An 18,489-nucleotide genomic window follows, 5' to 3' on the forward strand; every position below is an offset into this window, starting at 1 on the left:
AAAATTATAATTTGATTATATTCAACTCGAGTTATTTGCAATTTAAACAGATGTTCTCACATATTTAATTTCTTCTAACAAATTAAGTTTAATTAATCTAAAATGCTACATATATATTTCTAAATGAAATATGATTAGTTAACTTGATTTTCTAAAATGAAAGTATGACGTGACTAACTTGAGTTAATAACCTTCACATGGTTTTGCTCAACTAAAATAAATCGAGCTCGTAATTATTTATTTTATAATATAGATCTCCTGTTAGTCGTTCTTTTTACACCGTAGCTTCGACCTCGATGTTTCTTGCATTTTCATGACCGTGGATCAAATTAGAGTGTTTTTCACGTCTGTGTGATCGTAGTGATGCGTAGAAATCTTTTATAAATTTTTCATATTGTTTTGCTAGTGTTGGTGTACTGTTCTAATTGTAGCCTTGTTTGCTTCGTGTATGTTGTCTCCGATTGTCTGTGTGTTGATGATCGATGATCGAGTTTAGTCGGAAAGCAGTTTTTGGTGATCAAGGTCAGAGCCCTGGACAAGTAAGACCACCAGAATCAAAAGGATAAGCAAGAGCAATTGGATAAAGGCAAGTATAGCATTTGGATTTTAATTCTATGACCATGATCCTGTGACTAGATTAATGTTAAGTAATAAATGATAAAAATGACTTTTTAGCCACTTGATGATTTGTCTGTACGTGATCACCCGGGACAACAGTGCAACCATGAGGGCTATAATGGCTCTGGCTTTAGCTCAGTATGAAGACCTTTTCTAGCTTGTTAGCGGTTACCCGAAAGGGCGCTAGAGGGGCTGAACCGACACGGGTATAGTGCGAGCCCCTGTCCCTATGTGTATAGGCTGCGCGTCATTGTGCCATTCGGAAGGGGGGTATCTATATCTGCTCGCGAAGGAAACCTTGCGGCCCTAACATGTTAGACGAACTTTTGAAAGGCTTCATAGTGATCCCTGCCGACCTTCCTTGGTAGTGGGTTAAGAGGTCGACGGGCCTCGGGCGAAAGGGTAAATCATGACTCATGGGTAAAGATGTACAACCTCTGCAGAGTGTTTAAAGCTAGTATACTAGCCGAGCTCACGGTCAGGAGCGGCCTTGGGGACATCTACATTAAGGGTGATGATTCTTGTGTGTTATATATGTTCATTATTTATTATTTAATGCTCTACATTATTTATGTCACATTGGTCATAAGATTGTGGGATCTATACAATCTAGTTGCTATACTTGTGGAGTTCGACATGGACTCACTCTTGCTATTTCCCCCAAACCTCAGGAGAAGTTTAGGCTTGTGATCAACCAGTCAGTTGGATCCTGTAGAGTGGAGTTAATACCCGAAGTGTGGAGTTGTCTATCCGCTGTTTGCTATCAAAGGTTATCTCCTTTATACTAAGTACGTTATATATTTATGCATTGTCTTTTGATATTACCCCTTATTTGTAGCTATATGTGGGATTTGGCTTCAAACACTCACATATGGTGTATATCTGGTTTTGTCCTTAAAATCGGGTATTACAGCTATATACTGGGCTTGGGCCTCAACCGCAATTAGGTTGGATGGGCCGGGCACGCCATCCGTGCCAAACTCGTTGAATCGGATAATTCACCAGCTGGCAGGCTAGTCTAGCAGCTGTGTCTGTGTGCATATGGACCGAGAGCCGAGAGGCGAGAGGACCCGCCCTCCCTCACCTGCCGGGCTCGACACGTTCACCCCGTGACTCACAACTCACAAGGCGCACGCATGCCCGCCGCCGCCGACCTCACCACCTCGATCGGCCTCCCCGCTGGGGGCTGGACACGTATCGTAGACGTGTCACCATACAACCACGGGCAACGCGCGCCCACTGCTAAAAAAAGCTACGAGGGGGAGCACGTCTCCACGTGCGTACCCGTGGTGCATGCGCGGCAATTCGTTGATCTCCGAATCTCTGCCGTCGGTCTCCACACCCCTGAACGTCTGTCTGCGAGTCCATGGCCGAAGTCGACGCCAGGGCCACGGGCGCCGACGAGGGCCGCGGCGGCGTCGAGAAAGACGGGCAGCCGCCGGCGGCGGCGGGGCGCGCGACCATATCCGTGACGGTCGTCCTGCTGGCGCTGCTGGTGGCCTCCGTCGCGGCGTTCCTGACGTCGTCGTTGCCGCGCGCCGGCGACGGCGTCGGCAAGGGGGTGCAGGAGGGAGGTGCCGGCAGCGGCGGGGCGGGGGAGGTAGTAGGAGGGAAGCGCGCGGAGCCCGTGGAGCATGCGGTCGGCGACGGCATCGGCATCCCGGGGTTCAACAGCCGGCTGGACGCGTTCCGCGCCTGGGCGGCGCTGACGTGGATGAAGCTCCGGCGGCCGCCGCGCTCCGACGAGCCACGGTATGTCACGTGTGTGAACTAGCTTAGCCTCAGCATGCTCCGTTTGCTTGTGATCGTGTGCAGCATAGCCTAATTAATCAGTGGTATCATGAGCTAACGATACGTACACTTTTCGTGACGTGCTCGCCCGCGTGTGTCCTTGTGCCAAGATACGACGACGATGCCGCCGCCGCCGACGGGAGCGCCGGCTCTGTGGCGGACGCCGCGAAGAGGAGCTTCGAGATGGGCAAGGAGACGGTGGAGCAGGCGGCGGAGGCCACAGCCAGCGCCACGTGGGACGCCGCGGAGACGGCCAAGGAAAAGGTGAAGACGGCCAAGGAAAAGGTGAAGGGAGCAGCCTCGCCGCCCGACGGTGCTGAACTCTGAGCACAGCAGACCATGCCGCGTTCAAATTGCTTTTGTGTTTCTGTAGCATGATGATGTAAAAACACTGTACCGCACATGTCCGATGTATGTACACGAGTCTTTCCCTACCGTGACTAGTCTAGTGTCCCAGGGCTCAGTGCATAGCTCTACTACGGAGTATGTTGGCTCTATCTCCAGTCTCCACCTTCAGAGGAAGGTCATCAAACCTCTGGCAGACATGAAAAAGCGACAGATGCGGAACATGACAGAAATCAAATAAACGCACGGTAGCAAAAGCTACTACACCACTTTCCAGGATTGAATTGTGGCAAGAGCTAGTTTTGCAAGAGGACCAATTGGTCAAGGCAAGATCAGTCTAGAGACGATGAGCCTTCAGCTCTGAACAGAGCAGCCTGCACTTGAGGTGGCTGGACTTGTCCTGCCCTGGCTATCCAAGGTATGGGCCTGTTAACAAACAGGGCCGGATGCCGGGGCTATGCTACGCAAATCAAACCATCGTCACAATCAGCAAGAAAAGCAAAATGCAACTGAAGTTCCAACCAGCATAAAACGGCATTCATTCGATCCTACGGCATCAAATCAAATCCTTACGGTTCTCAACGACGACCAGGTAGTTAAACGGACTGACAGAGTTCACACACAACAACCAACCACGGCAACATGTCTTTGGTCCCGAGAGCTCCACAAACCAGAGCATTTTGTTTGCAGAGGAATTCGACGCAGCGGCAGTTTTACTGAAAGTTCAGCAGAAAAGGAGCGCCCACGGAAGTCATTACCGCAGCGAGGGCGACGGGGACGACGGGGTAGGGGGGGTCCGGTACGGCTAACAGGGATGTACGGGGGCGGAGCGACGAACCATCTCACGGGCTCCCAGGAGGCGGCGGCGGAGTGGGAGGGGGTGGGCTTGTCGGAGGAGGCGGAGGCGGAGGGGGTGGGCTTGTCGGAGGCGGCGGAGGCGGAGGCGGTGGGCTTGTCGGAGGAGGCGGAGGTGGTGGAGGGGCTTGGCTTGGAAGAGGAGGGGGTTGGCTAGTTCCGTCGTCGGGGCAGATGTCCTCGAACACGGGCAGCCTCCTGGTACGGCGCCTGCGGCCGTGCAGCCACTCCGTGAAGAGGGCGTCGTCCTCTGCAATCGGGGGCCACCGGAACGCCGGCACACGCGACAGCGGCACCGGCTGTGACGGACGCGTCTCGAGCTGCTCCGGCTGCTTGGGTGGCGACGACGAGCTCCCTTCGCCGGCCGCCGGGGCCTTGATGGTGATCTTGGACTGTACGCTCTGCTCCAGCGGCATTGCCTCCGGCTGCCTGGGTCCCTCGCTGGCCGGCGGGGCCGTGATGGTGACCCTGGTGCGTGCGGGCTGCTCCAGCGGCGGCGGCGGCGAGTCCCCGTTGCTGGTCGGGGGGTGGCGGATGGTGACGCCGGGCGGCGGGTACAGACCTGAGGACCTCCTGGGGAGGACCATGGTGGTGACCTCGAATGGTGGGTAGCTCGAAGGTGACCCGTAGAGCTGCACGGGTCCTCGGACGGCTGGTCCCAGTTGCAGTCTCAGTCCGGCACCGAATGTCGGTACCCCCCACAGCGGCGGGGTCGGCGGGGGCACCGGGATTTGGCACTCCGGTCCGACCTGCAGCCGCTGGAAGTTCATGTTCGGGGGGATGCGGAAGCCCGGCGGCGGATGGAAGTTGAAGGGAAAGTGGAACTCCGGCCCCTGCTGGGGCTGGATCTGGATGTTGGGCGGACAGCCGCCTTGCCATTGCCCTGGCGCTGCCTGCCGGCTCGAGGATCCCGCCTGTATATTAGATAGAAAAAGCATGAAAAATTGTATGTGAAACCTCATGAAAAGAATCAGAACCAGAGATTATTTTTTATCAACTGATAATGGCATCTGTTGGTGTGCAACATGCTATGACATTGGTAAAGAGCGTATGCAGCAGATAGTATCATCATCCCGCACATTTTCATCTCATTTTTCACTTGAATTCCCTAACTTTCAGGTAACTGAAATCATTGCCAAAGCACTGTGCGGTGTATGTGTATGTGACAAAAATAGAACGTCTGTATTCAGGCAGCAGAAAGAAGAAACAATATTAAGGTTGCAATAAACAGTTATGACAGGCATGATCCTGATGACTGAACCACATCTGGACATGCAACACTTCCTTTTTAGCATCGAAGTGCCGAAAGCAAATCAATGAAGTTCAATTTTATGTCCACGGATATGCGGAGTATCATAATTGTACGGGTTGATGTCTAGATTGTGTATGCCTTCTGTTTATACACTTTAAATGCATCACCCGTAACATAATCTACCGATGGAATTATCTACTGATAATAGTAGAAGCCAAAGTTGAACTATCTCAATGGAAGTATGGAATTCCCAATAAAATTTGTCTTTGAGAGGTATATTTTACAATGTTTTATCCAAGCAAATATATGAGATGTAGCCTGAAAATACATTGAACTATAACAAGAACAGAAAGGATGAAGACTTATTCATTGCGGACTTCTGTTCAAAGGAACATCATTTATGTCAGTGGTTCAGTTCTTATGTCTCTAGTTCATTCAGTTGTTTGTTCATCCGACAACCAGACAATTTCTAAACTCTGACACAATCTGGGACTAAGAAGGAACCTAGTGATATCAGGTTAATCAATTGGATAATTGCTTCAATTCAAATGATCGTATTCGTAAATGTCTGTTTTCCATCATAATGTAACAGCAACTTTGGGAGTCACGGCTTCAACTAAACAAGCTAGGATTCGTCCTCTAAGATAACTACCAGGCATAAGCATAGCAAAAGGAGACATAGGTACTGCTCAGGCTTATATAAATGGCTTCATGAGAGGTGAGCAGGCAATCCAAAAGACAAAAAGGTGATTCCAAACCTACTCACTACTACTATTTCAGTAACAGGGAAGAACCTTGTGAAAGAAAGCAAAGATGTATTTGCCTTGCTGTCTGAATTTACGCAGAAAGAGTATGCCCCAATAATTTATCAGATAACTTCATAATTTTAAGAATAGCATTTAAATCCAGGGTTATACAATACAAATACAGTTACAAAATCATGCTGGAGATCATCTATCATTTGATCTAAACCTCATAAGCAAATACAAATGGCCCCAGAAATATTTACCTCATAATGTCTGTTGTTCCTTGGGGCATACATTCTACGATGTCCCTCCCTCTGGTGAAACTGAAGAATCGAATGAAAAACAGAAACGATTGATCAGTTTCCTCGATTCTGTCCCTATTAGTTATTGGTGCCAGAGAACGGATTTGCTAATTTCCCTCCACCCACAGTCCTCTTAACAGTTCAATTATCCCTTCATTTGAGTTGGTATGGTAAATTACAGGAACATTTCTATTCAGCACTGGTGGTAATACAAATACAAAAAAAAAAAGCACCAAAGACAATGAACCAATTCAGAAACAAAAATAAAGAGCAACGTTTCCTTCTAAGAAAAATAGTGAGCCAATGTAGAACATGCATGTCTTCTAATTAGTAGGTCCGTGTCTTGATGAATGATATATGGCTCTAACCAACAAAAGGAATCGGTAACAGCCTTACAGGTTATGCAAATGTTCAGTCATGTCTGTAAAGTAGTTTAGACCACTTATGCAAATGTAGTTCAGTAAATAACAACAAATCGGTTTCCTATTCCTGTTTTGAGAGCACCTAGTAAATGCTCTTCAGAGTAATAGTAAGAACCGATGACTTATCACTTCCTTTCCCTACAAATGACTAGCAAATTGCACTCTCAAATAGTCAAATGTAGGCATAAGAAATTCGAAGTAAAATATTCTGAAAATATCAAATTCTACCCTGCAGATGTAGCCATATGAAATCAATGCATGAATTAAGTTTCGTACACGATCTACCAATGCAGTTTGGCAAACAGTTTCAGCTAAATGGCACTGAGAATTTGACTTCATTTTCAAACTCACGTCAAACATGCAGCATAATCCGCGTTAACAAAACGCAGTCGTCCAAATAATGTATCAATATTTCTTCAAAAAAATAATGTATCAATATCATTAACCCACGTTATCCTGCTTATTATCCCGTATATCACCGCAACACATCACCAATTCACCCCCAAAGCAACCAGGGACAGCGTGTGCCCGAAACGTTTGTGAGATGAGATCACAATTCACAAATGGCTAGCGAACAAATTACCTGATCATTGGAGGCGCTGCCGCTGCGCCTGCCGCCGCTCCCACCTCCACTGGAGCCCTGAGAGCCGGAGGAGACCAAAACGAGGTCGAGGTCGCTGATGGAGACCTTGTTGCTGGGCCCGTTGTTGTCGACGGAGGTGGAGCGCCTGGCGCTGGCGGAGGCGGAGGCGCCCAGTCCGTTGTTGTCGACGAGAGAAGCGGAGCGCCTGGTGCCGGAGGGGGTACCTGGTTCGTTGTCGTCGTCGAGGAGCTCACCCTCCATGATGATGGTGCTGTCCGTTGCCACCGGGGTGGCTAGGAGGAGCACGCCCTCCAGGTCGAGGGCCCCGGAAGACGGTGGCGACAAGGAAGACCCGGAGCCCCCGGCATCACCAGCAGCGTTGAACTCCGACATGAGTTGAGTACCCGTAGGCGTGGACGGCATGCGGCGGCGGCGCCGCGACGAGGTGTTCGCCGAGCGGCCCCCATTCCCGTCGCTGCCGCTGCCGCTGCTGCTGCCGCGGCCATCGCTTCTCGGGGTGGCGCAGTCGTTGCTGGGGTTCATCTCTGCATTCGAGAAAGCTGATTAGAGTTGCAGATACCATATTCTCGATATATTTCGGAAACAAAAATTTGCAAAACACGACAACGGATTGCAAGCAAAATGACGCACAAACACACGGAAACTGCAGAGCTCGGAATTTGAATTGGGTCGTGCAATCGAGCGCAGTGAAAACAGGACACGGAGCTCGAACGCGTTCGCGTAGTCACGCTGCTTGAACTGCTCTGATTTCGTAGGACCATTGCATGGAATCGAAAGTTTTGGAGGAAACTCGAACCATCGAATCATCCAGCGGAGCCTCGCGCACGAACCCCAAGTATCACCAAATACCAGGAATCGCAGAAAACTGATCGACTACAAATCCAAACAAGCACTACAAGCACAACGGTTACCTCGAAGCATCGGAACCAAGTAGTCCGAGAATCATCCCAAAATTCAGGCGAAAACGCAAGCATTCGAATCGGGAGGATGGTGCGGTGATCGAGCAGAGCGCGTACCGGGGATTCGGGCTACCCGATCGTAGAATAGAAGCTATTGAAGGCGCTCTCTCTCTCTCCGCCTCGACGGACTTGAGTCTGCCGATCAGCGGGAACAGAAGAGAACAGAGGATTCGGAAGGGAGAATGCGAGAGCAGAGGAGGCGGGGGTTTAAATACGCGAGGTGGGCCGTGGGCGTTGGGTTGCTGGCTCGCTGCATCACTGGGGTTTAAATTTCGAGACACAGACCGGGGCCAGTCATGTAGTTGGGTTTCATCTATTGGGCCAAAAACTTATGGGCTTAGTGGGGGCCCAACCAGAGAGATGTAACGGTAGCATCCTGCCTTTTGTTTTGATAACTCCTAGAGATGTAACGGTAGCTACCAAAATTACGCATCTAGAGATTGTGATTTCGAATACCTCTGGCAGGACGAATCGTTGGCAATCGATGGTGGTGATGCAGAGCCTTAGCAGCGGCGACGCCGAACACCAGAAGCGCCGAACACCAGAAGAGATGGTGGATACGAGAAGTTGAGAGGAACTTATATTTTTGCTTTGAAGAAGTTGCGAGGGGGTCGATTTATAGCTCGGCGAGGATCACCTAGTTAGCAGTGGTGACAATGGAGAAAAGGGAGGATTCGGCGAAGAAATCAAGGAGAGACGCCATCTCTAGGCTGGCTTTGCGGCGAGTGGACTTTAGAGAAGGGGGCCTAGGGGCAGGGATAGTGTGATATAGGAATGGAGCGGGTGGAAGGACTGCAAACTGCCTTCTGTCTTATAGGTAGGATGATGTCACTGAGGACAAGTGTACGTTATTGACCGATATAGTTTGTTGGATTTGAACCGCAAATGCAATGATATTCATGCATGGTCCTAATAAAATCAAACCAGTAGAATTTACCATAAATTGCATAGAAGCTACTAAAATTATGTCTCTAGAGGTTGTGATTTCGAATACCTTTGGCAGGACGAATCGTTGGAAATCGATGGTGGTGATGCAGAGCCTCAGCAGGAGCGACTCCGAACACCAGAAGAGATGGCGGATACGAGAAGTTGAGAGGAACTTATATGGTTGCTTTGAAGAAGTTGCGGGGGAGGGGGTCAATATTAATAACTCGGCGAGGATCACCTAGTTAGCGGTGGTGACAGTGGAGAAAAGGGAGGATTCAACGAATAAATCAAGGAGAGACGCCATCTCTAGGCTGGCTTTGCGGTGAGTGGACTTTAGAGATGGGGACCTAGGGGGAGGGATAGTGTGATATAGGGATGGAGCGGGTGAGAGGACTGCAAACTGCCTTCTGTCTTATAGGTAGGCTGACGTCACTGAGGACAAGTGTACATTATTGGCCGATATAGTTTGTTGGGTTTGAACTACTGGTCTTTATAAAAACAACTAGTAGAGTTTACCATAAATTGCATAGAAGTTACTAAAATTATGTCTCTAGAGGTTGTGATCTTGAATACCTCTAGCGGACGGATCGTTGGCAATCGATGGTGGTGATGCAGAGCCTGAGCAGCGGCGCCGCCAAACACCAGAAGAGATGGTGGATACGAGAAGTTGAGAGGAACTTATATGGTTGCTTTGAAGAAGTTGTGAGTTGGTCACTATTTATAGCTCGACAAGGATCACCTAGTTAGCGGTGGTGGCAATGGAGAAAAGGGAGGATTCAACGCGGAAATCAAGGGGAGACGCCATCTCTAAGCTGGCTTTACGGTGAGTGGACTATAGAGATGGGACCTAGGGGCAGGGATAGTGTGATATAGGGATGGAGTAGCTGGATGGACTGCAAACTGCCTTTTGTCTTTTTGTAGTCTGACATCACTGAGGACGGGTGTACGTTGTTGGCTGATATAGTTTATTGGATTTGAACCAAAAATGCAATGATATCCATGCATGGTCTTTATAAATCAAACCAGTAGAATTTACCATAAATTTCATAGAAGCTACTAAAATTTTTGAATTATGGGACAAATTATTCTTCTTCTGGTTTTCTAATTCTATCAACTTTATTTGTTTAAAAACATCTAAATTATTTCCATTAAGTAGAAAGTGGGGCAACATTATTATAGTGACTGCTATCAAGTGTAAAATTCCATATATGCATGAAAAAGACCAAGGATTTGTTGATAGCTGATCTATATAGTTTCAAGGCAAGTGGGCATATTTTCCAAGCACCAGGTTGTTTGACATTCGTAAGCATGTTTCTATGCTTAACGATAGTTGTGCTGTTGTGATGAAAGGATCTAGAAAGACCTATACGGGGGTGAATAGACCTATAAAATCTTATAATCTTGATGTGGTGGATTAGCAGGCTACTGAGGTTCCATAGATCCTTGTGGAACTTCCACGGGTGTGGAAAATCTAGAAAAATCTATGGAAGTTCCACATAACCTAGCTAAAAACTAATATTGCTTGAAGTGACAAAGTATAAACTTAGATTTGAGGTAAATGCCAAGCTTACTAAAGGTGTTTCCTTATTTTTGGAAATTCAAAGTTTGGTTTTAGTAATTGAACTACAAATAGTGGACTAATGCTTTCATTAAAGATGTTTAAACTAGGGTCCACAAGATGGTGACCATAGTGAAGATGTGATGACCAAATGGTGGAAGTACTCAATATGAATGGAAATGGAGACAAGCCTGACGACAAAGGTGTATGTAATAGGGGTTTGTTTTCACCGATCGAGGTGTGTAGAGAAGTGGCTAACCAAATTTAGGATGGGTAGACATACTATAAGGAGGAGAATTATTTGGGTTACGTTTTTTCTAGTGCTACTAAGTGAGGACTAACAATGCATATGTGTTAGTCGAGTGGCATGACAAGGAAGCAAGAGAAAATCTTTGTAAAATGTTTTGGAAATGTTTACTGAGTGCTAAAGGTATGGTTGTCCTATAGGAAACCAATTTGGAGTTTGTCATTTGAAAAAAGGTTTGAGGGGCTTATGAAAGGATCAAGATGCCCAAGAGGGGGGATGAATTGGGCTTCTCTAAAAATTTAAGCAACCTGTAAGCCTCAATTTAACCCTTGTGCCTAAATGTGTCCTAGAGAGCTACTGGATAAACGTTTTGCAACCTAATTCCAATCCTATTCTAGCATGACAATTCAAGGAATGTAAAGTGCTCAATTTAAATGCTAGAATGTAAAGGATGAGAGGAAGAGGAACGCCATGATGTTTTGACGAGGTATCGGAGAGTCGCCACTCCCCATCAGTCCTCGTTGAAGCACCCACACAAGGGTCTTGCTCCCCCTTGATCCACGTAATGACCAACTGCTCTCTATGGGCTGATTCTTTGACACTCTATCGCGGTGAATCGCCCACAACTGCTCATAAGCTTGGCACGAGCCACCCACAAGAACACCGGTGAAAGGTCCTAATATGGCTAGAGGGGGGTGAATATCCTATTTAAAAATTCTACAAACTCACTAGAGCAAAAGGTTAGTAAATAACAAAGCGAAGCTTTTTGCTCTAGCTCTAAAGGGGTGTTTGCAAGCCACCTACCCAACAATTCTAGTTGCTAAGATCTCTATGCACACAAGATCTAAGTCTCTACAAGTTACACTAGAGAACTAAGCTACACAAGTCAAAGTAAGCAACTAAACTAATTACACTAGTTTGCGGTAAGTAAAGATAAGATGAGATATTTATACCGCCGTGTAGGGGATGAACCAATCACCAATATAAACAATCAAGCACTGGGAGAATGCCAAACAAACACAATTGTGACACCGATTTTTCTCCCGAGGTTCACGTGCTTGCCGGCACGCTACGTCCCCGTTGTGTCGACCAACACTTGGTGGTTCGGTGGCTAAGAGGTGTAGCACGAACCTCGTCCTCACTAGGACACCACAAGAACCTACCCACAAGTGAGGTAGCTCAATGACACGAGCAATCCACTAGAGTTACCTTTCGGCTCTCCGCCGGGGAAGGTACAAGACCCCTCACAATCACCGGAAGATGGCCACGAACAATCACCAACTCGTGCCAATCCTCCTCCGCTGCTCCAAGCCGTCTAGGTGGCGGCAACCACCAAGAGTAACAAGAAAACCGCAGCTAGAACGATCCCCAAGTGCCACTAGATGCAATCACTCAAGCAAATGCACTTGGAATCACTCCCAATCTCACAAAGATGTATAATCTATGAAGGAGATGTGTGGGAGGTGTTTGCTTAGGCTCACAAGGATGTCAAGTATGTTAGAATGCCAAGAGTGTGAGCCCTAAGCCGGCCAAACACGTATTTATAGCCCCTCAAGCAAATAGAGCCGTTGGCTCTTTCACTGGGCAAAACACGGGGTCACCGGACGCTCTTAAAGGGGCACCGGACGCTCAACACCAGCGTCCGATGCTCCAACGTCAGCCGCGTGTTAGAGTCTAACGGTAACCTGCGGAGCACCGGACGCGCGTCCGGTGCACACCGGACTCATGCGCAGAGAGCTCCGCAAACTCGTAGGGTCACAGGACGCAAGCCACCGGACGCACCCTGAGCGTCCGGTGCTCACCGGACTCACACCCAGAGAGGTTTGCAAAACGCGCGGACACCGGACTCAGACCACCGGACGCTCCAGCTTGCGTCCGGTGCCTGGCGTCCGGTGCCTAACCCTAGCTGAGCCAGGCAGCCTGCACACCAGACGCTCAGACACAGCGTCTGGTGCCTCTGAGCCAGCGTCCGGTGAGTGTTCCTCAGCGAGAAACACTCCCGCGACTTCTCCAAATTTCCCACCGGCGCAATAGAAAATATGCACTTCATTTTCTCGAAAAGCGCAACGTGTGAACCAACAAGTGCACGTGTGTTAGCATTTTCACAAACATTTTCTTCGAAGGAGTTAAGTTAGCTCACTAGGTTCTAAATGCAAGCACATGAACAATGACACCTAGTGGCACTTGATAACCGCTTAGCCAAAGAATTCCCCTCTTTATAGTACGGCTATTTATCCTAAATGTGATCACACCCTCTTTGGTGTCTTGATCACCAAAACCAAAACCCTAAGCAATACCTTTGCCTTGATCTCCATAGGGTTTTGTTTTTCTCTTTCTTCTTTTCCAAGTTGAGCACTTGATCATCTTGAGGTCATCACCATCATCACCATGATCATCTCTTGCTCCATCACTTGGCATGTACCAACCTCATTAAGTCTACACACACTTAGCATAGAGGTTAGTACTAGGGTTTCATCAATTATCCAAAACCAAACTAGGGCTTTCAACCGGGTGATCTTCGTGCCTCCAATCACCACCAAACCGTCTAGGTGACGACGATCACCAAGAGTAACAAACAATGAACTCTCACTTGACACAAATAAGGCTAAAGAGAGTGGTGGATGCTCACTTGAACTCTTAATCTCACTAGAGAAGGATCACTTAAGAAATCACTCAAATCTCAATCCTCTCTAGGCTCTTGCTTCTCCCTTGCACCACAAGGTGTTTCTCAGCTGAACAAATGGGCAAGAGTGCTTTCTTAGGCGAGGTGGAGAAGTATAAATACCTCCCATCAAGTCCAAGAGCCGGTCACACAAGATCAGCAGATTTCGTATGCACCGAACGCTCTTGATGTTGCACCAGACGCTTGCACAGAGAGTCTGGTGCCTAATCAATGGCTATTTGCGGTTTGAAAACCCTGACAACACCGGACGCGCAGGGGCATCCGATGCCCTCACCCTGGACGCATCCGGTGAGGAAACTCATTTTACACCCTCTTTGGGTAAGGGAACGAACGCACCTAGAAGCGTCTGGTGCATGTGTCCGGTGCCATACCCTAGACATGTGGCATGCTGGCTCAACCCCTATAAGCACCAAACGCACAAATAGTCCCACTATTGTGTCCGATGCCAGCGTCCGATGCCTAAACTCTATCAACACTTCATCGAACCACAAACTTTCCAAAACGAAGCTTGATCCTCTCAATCTAAGGACTCTCTTTGAGCTGCGTACAGCTAGATTTAACATGTGTGCACCACACCTAAACCCTAAAGCCTTGCCTAGGTCAAGCTACCCATTCGTTGAAAACCAAAATGATTTCCACCAACAAGTGGGCACGAACTCAGTAGTCCATCGATCACCATTACCATGACCTAACTCAAATGATTTGTCGGTGCAAAACACATGTTGGTCATAGTAATCAACATTGTCATTAATCACCAAAACTTACTAGGGGCCTAGATGCCTTCAGCTTATAGAAGTGCTTTTTACTCATCAGATAGGTTGGTCACTAGAGAAGGGCACTAGAGCTTTTGTGCCCTCATTCCCATTGGTCCTATCATCTATTTTTCACTTTTCATCTAAGGATAAAGCACAAAACATGAAACATTTATCGAGTGGTATACACACCACAAATGTTTATTCTATACACCTTGGCATCACTTAGAAGTGTGAATTATCCTATAATTCAAATCCGGCATACGTGCAAGTTTAAACCAAACACACTAGCACATAGTAGCGGGAGCTAACACTACCAAGTCAGGCTTGTGAAACTTGTTCAAAATCTTTCTAATTGATATAAATGCTTGGGCAAGCAACATAAATCCAAACCAAGTTTGAAATTTCTACTTGTGTGAAATGCTAGCTTAGAGTTTAAAGTTCAATTCCTATCTTTGTGTGGTTGTCATCATTTACCAAAAAGGAAAGACTAAAAGCTCTAGTTTAATTCTAGTAATTGAGACAACTAGTGGACTAACCTTTTGCTAAGTGTTGATTAAGCTAGGTTGAAGTCCACATCAAGGCCGTGAACAAGGCAAGTAGTTGGATGAAGGGTGATCATTCAAATTGATGTAAGCTCACACTTGGAAAGAGGAAAGAGAAAATAAAACTATGACATAATGAATGCAAAGATATATGCTATGGATTTCGTTTTCACCGGTCGAGATGAGATAGAGTATGTGGTTGGGTTTAGGATTAATAATCATACTATTAAGAGGGGAACTCCAAAGTCTAATCGGTTATCTAAGTGACATTATATTTTAAATGACTTTGCATATGTTGATATGAGAACATGTAGGTCCTATCCCATTATATCCATAATGAACAAAAGACATGCGAGACAAGTAGCAAAGCCTTTTAATGCGTAAATCCCACTAGAGTTGTACCTCGATATGGAAGGTGTCCACCAAGCAAGTCCATTATCAAATGCAATTACAACCCAGTAGTTTTGCAGTTATGTTATACATGTTAATAAGACACATCATCCACTAATAAATATTTAGTTATCCACATCAGCGTGCCACACTGAAAGCCCTAGTTTGGTTTTGGATAATTGATGAAACCCTAGTACTAACCTCTATACTAAGTGTGTGTAGACTTAATGAGGTTGGTACATACCAAGTGATGGAGCAAGTGATGATCATAGTGATGATGGTGATGACCACAAGATGATCAAGTGCTCAACTTGGAAAAGAAGAAAGAGAAAATCAAAACCCTATGGAGATCAAGGCAAAGGTATTGCTCAGAGTTTTGGTTTTGGTGATCAAGACAACATAGAGGGTGTGATCACATTTAGGATAGATAGCCGTACTATAAAGAGGGGAATTCTTTGGCTAAAGCGGTTATCAAGTGCCACTAGGTGTCATTATTCATGTGCATGCATTTAGAACCTAGTGAGCTAACTTAACTCCTTCGAAGAAAATGATTGTGAAAATGCTAACACACGTGCACATGTTGGTTTACACATTGTGGTGTTGGCACACTTTGAGAAGGAGGTGGAGTTTGAAGGATAGTGAGGGTTTGGGTTTCTCTCTCCCTCCCGCCGAGCATTCGACGCCTTTTGACAAAATGAAATGCATATTTTCTATTGCGTCGGTGGGAAATTTGGGGAAGTCACGAGAAAAACTCACCAAACGCAGTGCGCAGAGACACCGGACGCTGGCCCTTAGGGTCCGGTGTGCTATCAGTGCTTGGCCCTGTTAGGGTTGAGCACCGGACGCAGGGTGTTCCCTGTTCATGCGTCCGGTGTGGCCTGTCTTGAGTAGGGGGTTTCTGACTAATAGCACCGGACGCTCAGGGTGCGTCTATTGGTGTGAGTCCGGTGTGTAGGCGGTTTGCAACCCTCTCTGTCACGAGTCCCGGTGCTCTGTGTCCGGTGAGGTCACGCGTTTGCAGACCTCTTTGCGCACGTGACCGATGTGCACTAGACGCGTCCGGTGCCAACTTGACCGCGTCCAGTGCTCTACAGGTAACCATTAGAGATTGACGTGTGAAAGAGGAAAGGGGGACATGTGGCAGTTTTCAGGGCACCGGACGCAGAGCTTGAGCGTCCGGTGGTTCCCTGTGGCGTGTCCGGTGACTCCGATTTTAGCCCAGTGAAAGAGCCAACGACTCTATTTGTTTGAGGGGCTTATAAATAGTTGTTGGCCGACTTGGGGCTCACTCTCTTGGCATTCTAGCATACTTGACATTCTTGTGAGCCTAAGCAAACACCTCCTACTCATCTCCTTCATAGATTATTCATCTTTGTGAGATTGGAAGTGATTCCAAGTGCATTTGCTTGAGTGATTGCATCTAGTGGCACTTGGAGATCGATTTAGCTGCGGTTTTCTTGTTACTCTTGGTGGTTGCCGCCACCTAGATGGCTTAGAACTGCGGAGGAGGATTGGCACGAGTTGGTGATTGTTTGTGGTCATCTCTCGGTGATTGTGAGGGGTCTTGTACCTTTCCCGGCGGAGAGCCGAAAGGTAACTCTAGTGGATTGCTCGTGTCATTGAGTTACCTCACTTGTGGGTCGGTTCTTGTGGTGTCCTAGTGAGGACGAGGTTCGTGCTACACCTCTTAGCCGCCGAACCACCAAGTGTTGGTCGACACAACGAGGACGTAGTGTGCCGGCAAGCACGTGAACCTCGGGAGAAAATTGTGTGTCTCCATTGTGATTGTTCATTGGATTTCTCCCGGTGATTGGACTTCATATTATTGATTGGTTCATCCCCTCTACGCGGCGGTATAAAGATCAAACCCTCTTTCTTACATTCCCTAAAACTAGAGTAGTTTATTTACTTGTATAGATTCTTTAGGTAGCTCTCTAGTGTAAGTAATGACATAGCCCTTGTGTGCCTAGTGTTCATATCAACTAGAATTGTTGGATAGGTGGCTTGCAAACACCACATTAGAGCTAGAGCAAAAAGCTTCGCTTTGTTATCTACTAACTTTTTGCTCTAGTGAGTTTGTAGAATTTTTAATAGGCTATTCACCCCCCTCTAACCATATTAAGAGACCTTTCACACACCATCCACTAACTTAAAATAATTCATCCAAAACGAGCACAATTCCCACAACAATGCACGGTAATTTATATTCCCAAGTAGTGTGTTTGGAATAGAGATTATAATCTACCCATTTAATAGTACTTCTCCATGACCTCATTCTTCTACTTCTTACCTCAAGTAAAAGCTCTGATGGAGAGAAATAACTATATTTATTTGTAGTGGAATAGAGATTGTAATCTACCCATTCTATAGTACTTCTCCATGACCTCCTAGTGCTTCTACTTCTTACCTTGAGTAAAAGTTTTAATGGAGAGAAATAACTATATTTATTTTCTATTGGAGTAGGTGCTACCCCTAATCTGTGGTATGGTGTGTTGTGGATATATATATTTAGACCGGATGGAGCATGGGTCTGATTGGATTCAAGATGACAACGGGTACCCGAAACCTGAGTACCCGACGAGTATGAGATGAATTTTCTACCCACAGGTATGTTATTGAGCAAAATTCTATACCCACCGAGTATGGCGGGTATGAGTGTGGATGTATACTCATACCCACCTACTCGCGGATAAAAAATACCCGCCAAAATAAGTAGCCACCCTTGTCATTTTAGCCTATGTAACCCATGAATTTGGTCTAAATCCAACTAAACTCTCGTAGTATATATATGAATTTGATGTTATTATATGAATATTAGTTTGTAATTTGTTGGAGGCTTAGAATGATGTTTTTGCGTGTGAATGTATGATGTTTATATGTAATTCTCAGGTATACTATGGGGTGCGGGTTACTCGTTGGGTAGAATTTACCCACGAGTATGGGAATGAAAACATTTTCCTACCCGTGTGCGGGTACGGGTAACCCGTAGGGTAAAATTTAGACTTCGCGGATACGAGTGGCTACTACCCGTCGAATACGTACCCGTTGCCATCTCTAGATTGGATCCTCTTCTTTAAACTTTAGAGTTCGAGTTAAAAATCTAAACATATGGTCTAAAGTTAAACTCTAAACTTTAGCCCACCTCATATTAGAGCATTAGACCTTAAAACTGAGCTAAAATGCTCTAAAGTTTTTAGAGTTTTAAAGTTTAGAGGAAAAGATCAAAACAAGCCCTACATAACCCTTCCTCTCAAAGCATTCACATATCGTTTAAAAAAATACAAAAGATAGAATCCATATTTATCTCTAAATAATTTAATATAAAATATATTCACTACTAATCTAATAATAATATTTATACTATAAATATTGATATTTTTTATATATTTGTTCAAACATCAAACTGTGAGGAGGGAGTATCTCAACTAGTGCAGTGTGCGAAGAATTTTATATATAAAACAAAAATAAAAAGGAGCAAAAATCCAAGTGGCTC

The 18,489-nt window shown here is 46.3% G+C and overlaps 2 protein-coding genes across 2 annotated transcripts; one reads left to right on the forward strand and one right to left on the reverse strand.

Annotated features, from left to right (window-relative positions):
• Nucleotides 1,733-3,030, forward strand: LOC8080751. The gene is made up of 2 exons (XM_002465154.2): nt 1,733-2,370; nt 2,520-3,030. The coding sequence occupies exons 1-2, from the start codon at nt 1,985-1,987 to the stop codon at nt 2,734-2,736; spliced, it is 603 nt and encodes a 200-aa protein (XP_002465199.1). The 5' UTR covers nt 1,733-1,984; the 3' UTR covers nt 2,737-3,030.
• LOC8080473 (SH3 and multiple ankyrin repeat domains protein 1) lies at nt 3,284-7,742 on the reverse strand. The gene is made up of 5 exons (XM_021452732.1): nt 7,574-7,742; nt 6,915-7,459; nt 5,849-5,930; nt 5,628-5,692; nt 3,284-4,592 (listed from the first exon to the last, which is right to left on the reverse strand). Exons 1-5 carry the CDS (start codon nt 7,740-7,742, stop codon nt 3,597-3,599), a joined length of 1,857 nt encoding a protein of 618 aa, XP_021308407.1. The 3' UTR covers nt 3,284-3,596.

The sequence above is a fragment of the Sorghum bicolor genome, chromosome 1 (genome assembly GCF_000003195.3).
Source record: "Sorghum bicolor cultivar BTx623 chromosome 1, Sorghum_bicolor_NCBIv3, whole genome shotgun sequence".
Classification (NCBI taxonomy): domain Eukaryota; kingdom Viridiplantae; phylum Streptophyta; class Magnoliopsida; order Poales; family Poaceae; genus Sorghum; species Sorghum bicolor.

Coding starts and splice junctions, on each gene's coding strand:
- LOC8080751 (XM_002465154.2), top strand. CDS start 1,985: ATGGCCGAAGTCGACGCCAGGGCCACGGGCGCCGACGAGGGCCGCGGC. Junction 2,371..2,519: donor CCGCGCTCCGACGAGCCACG/GTATGTCACGTG, acceptor CCTTGTGCCAAG/ATACGACGACGATGCCGCCG.
- LOC8080473 (XM_021452732.1), bottom strand. CDS start 7,742: ATGATTCGATGGTTCGAGTTTCCTCCAAAACTTTCGATTCCATGCAAT. Junction 5,931..6,914: donor GCAGCGCCTCCAATGATCAG/GTAATTTGTTCG, acceptor TCGATTCTTCAG/TTTCACCAGAGGGAGGGACA. Junction 5,693..5,848: donor AAATATTTCTGGGGCCATTT/GTATTTGCTTAT, acceptor GCGTAAATTCAG/ACAGCAAGGCAAATACATCT.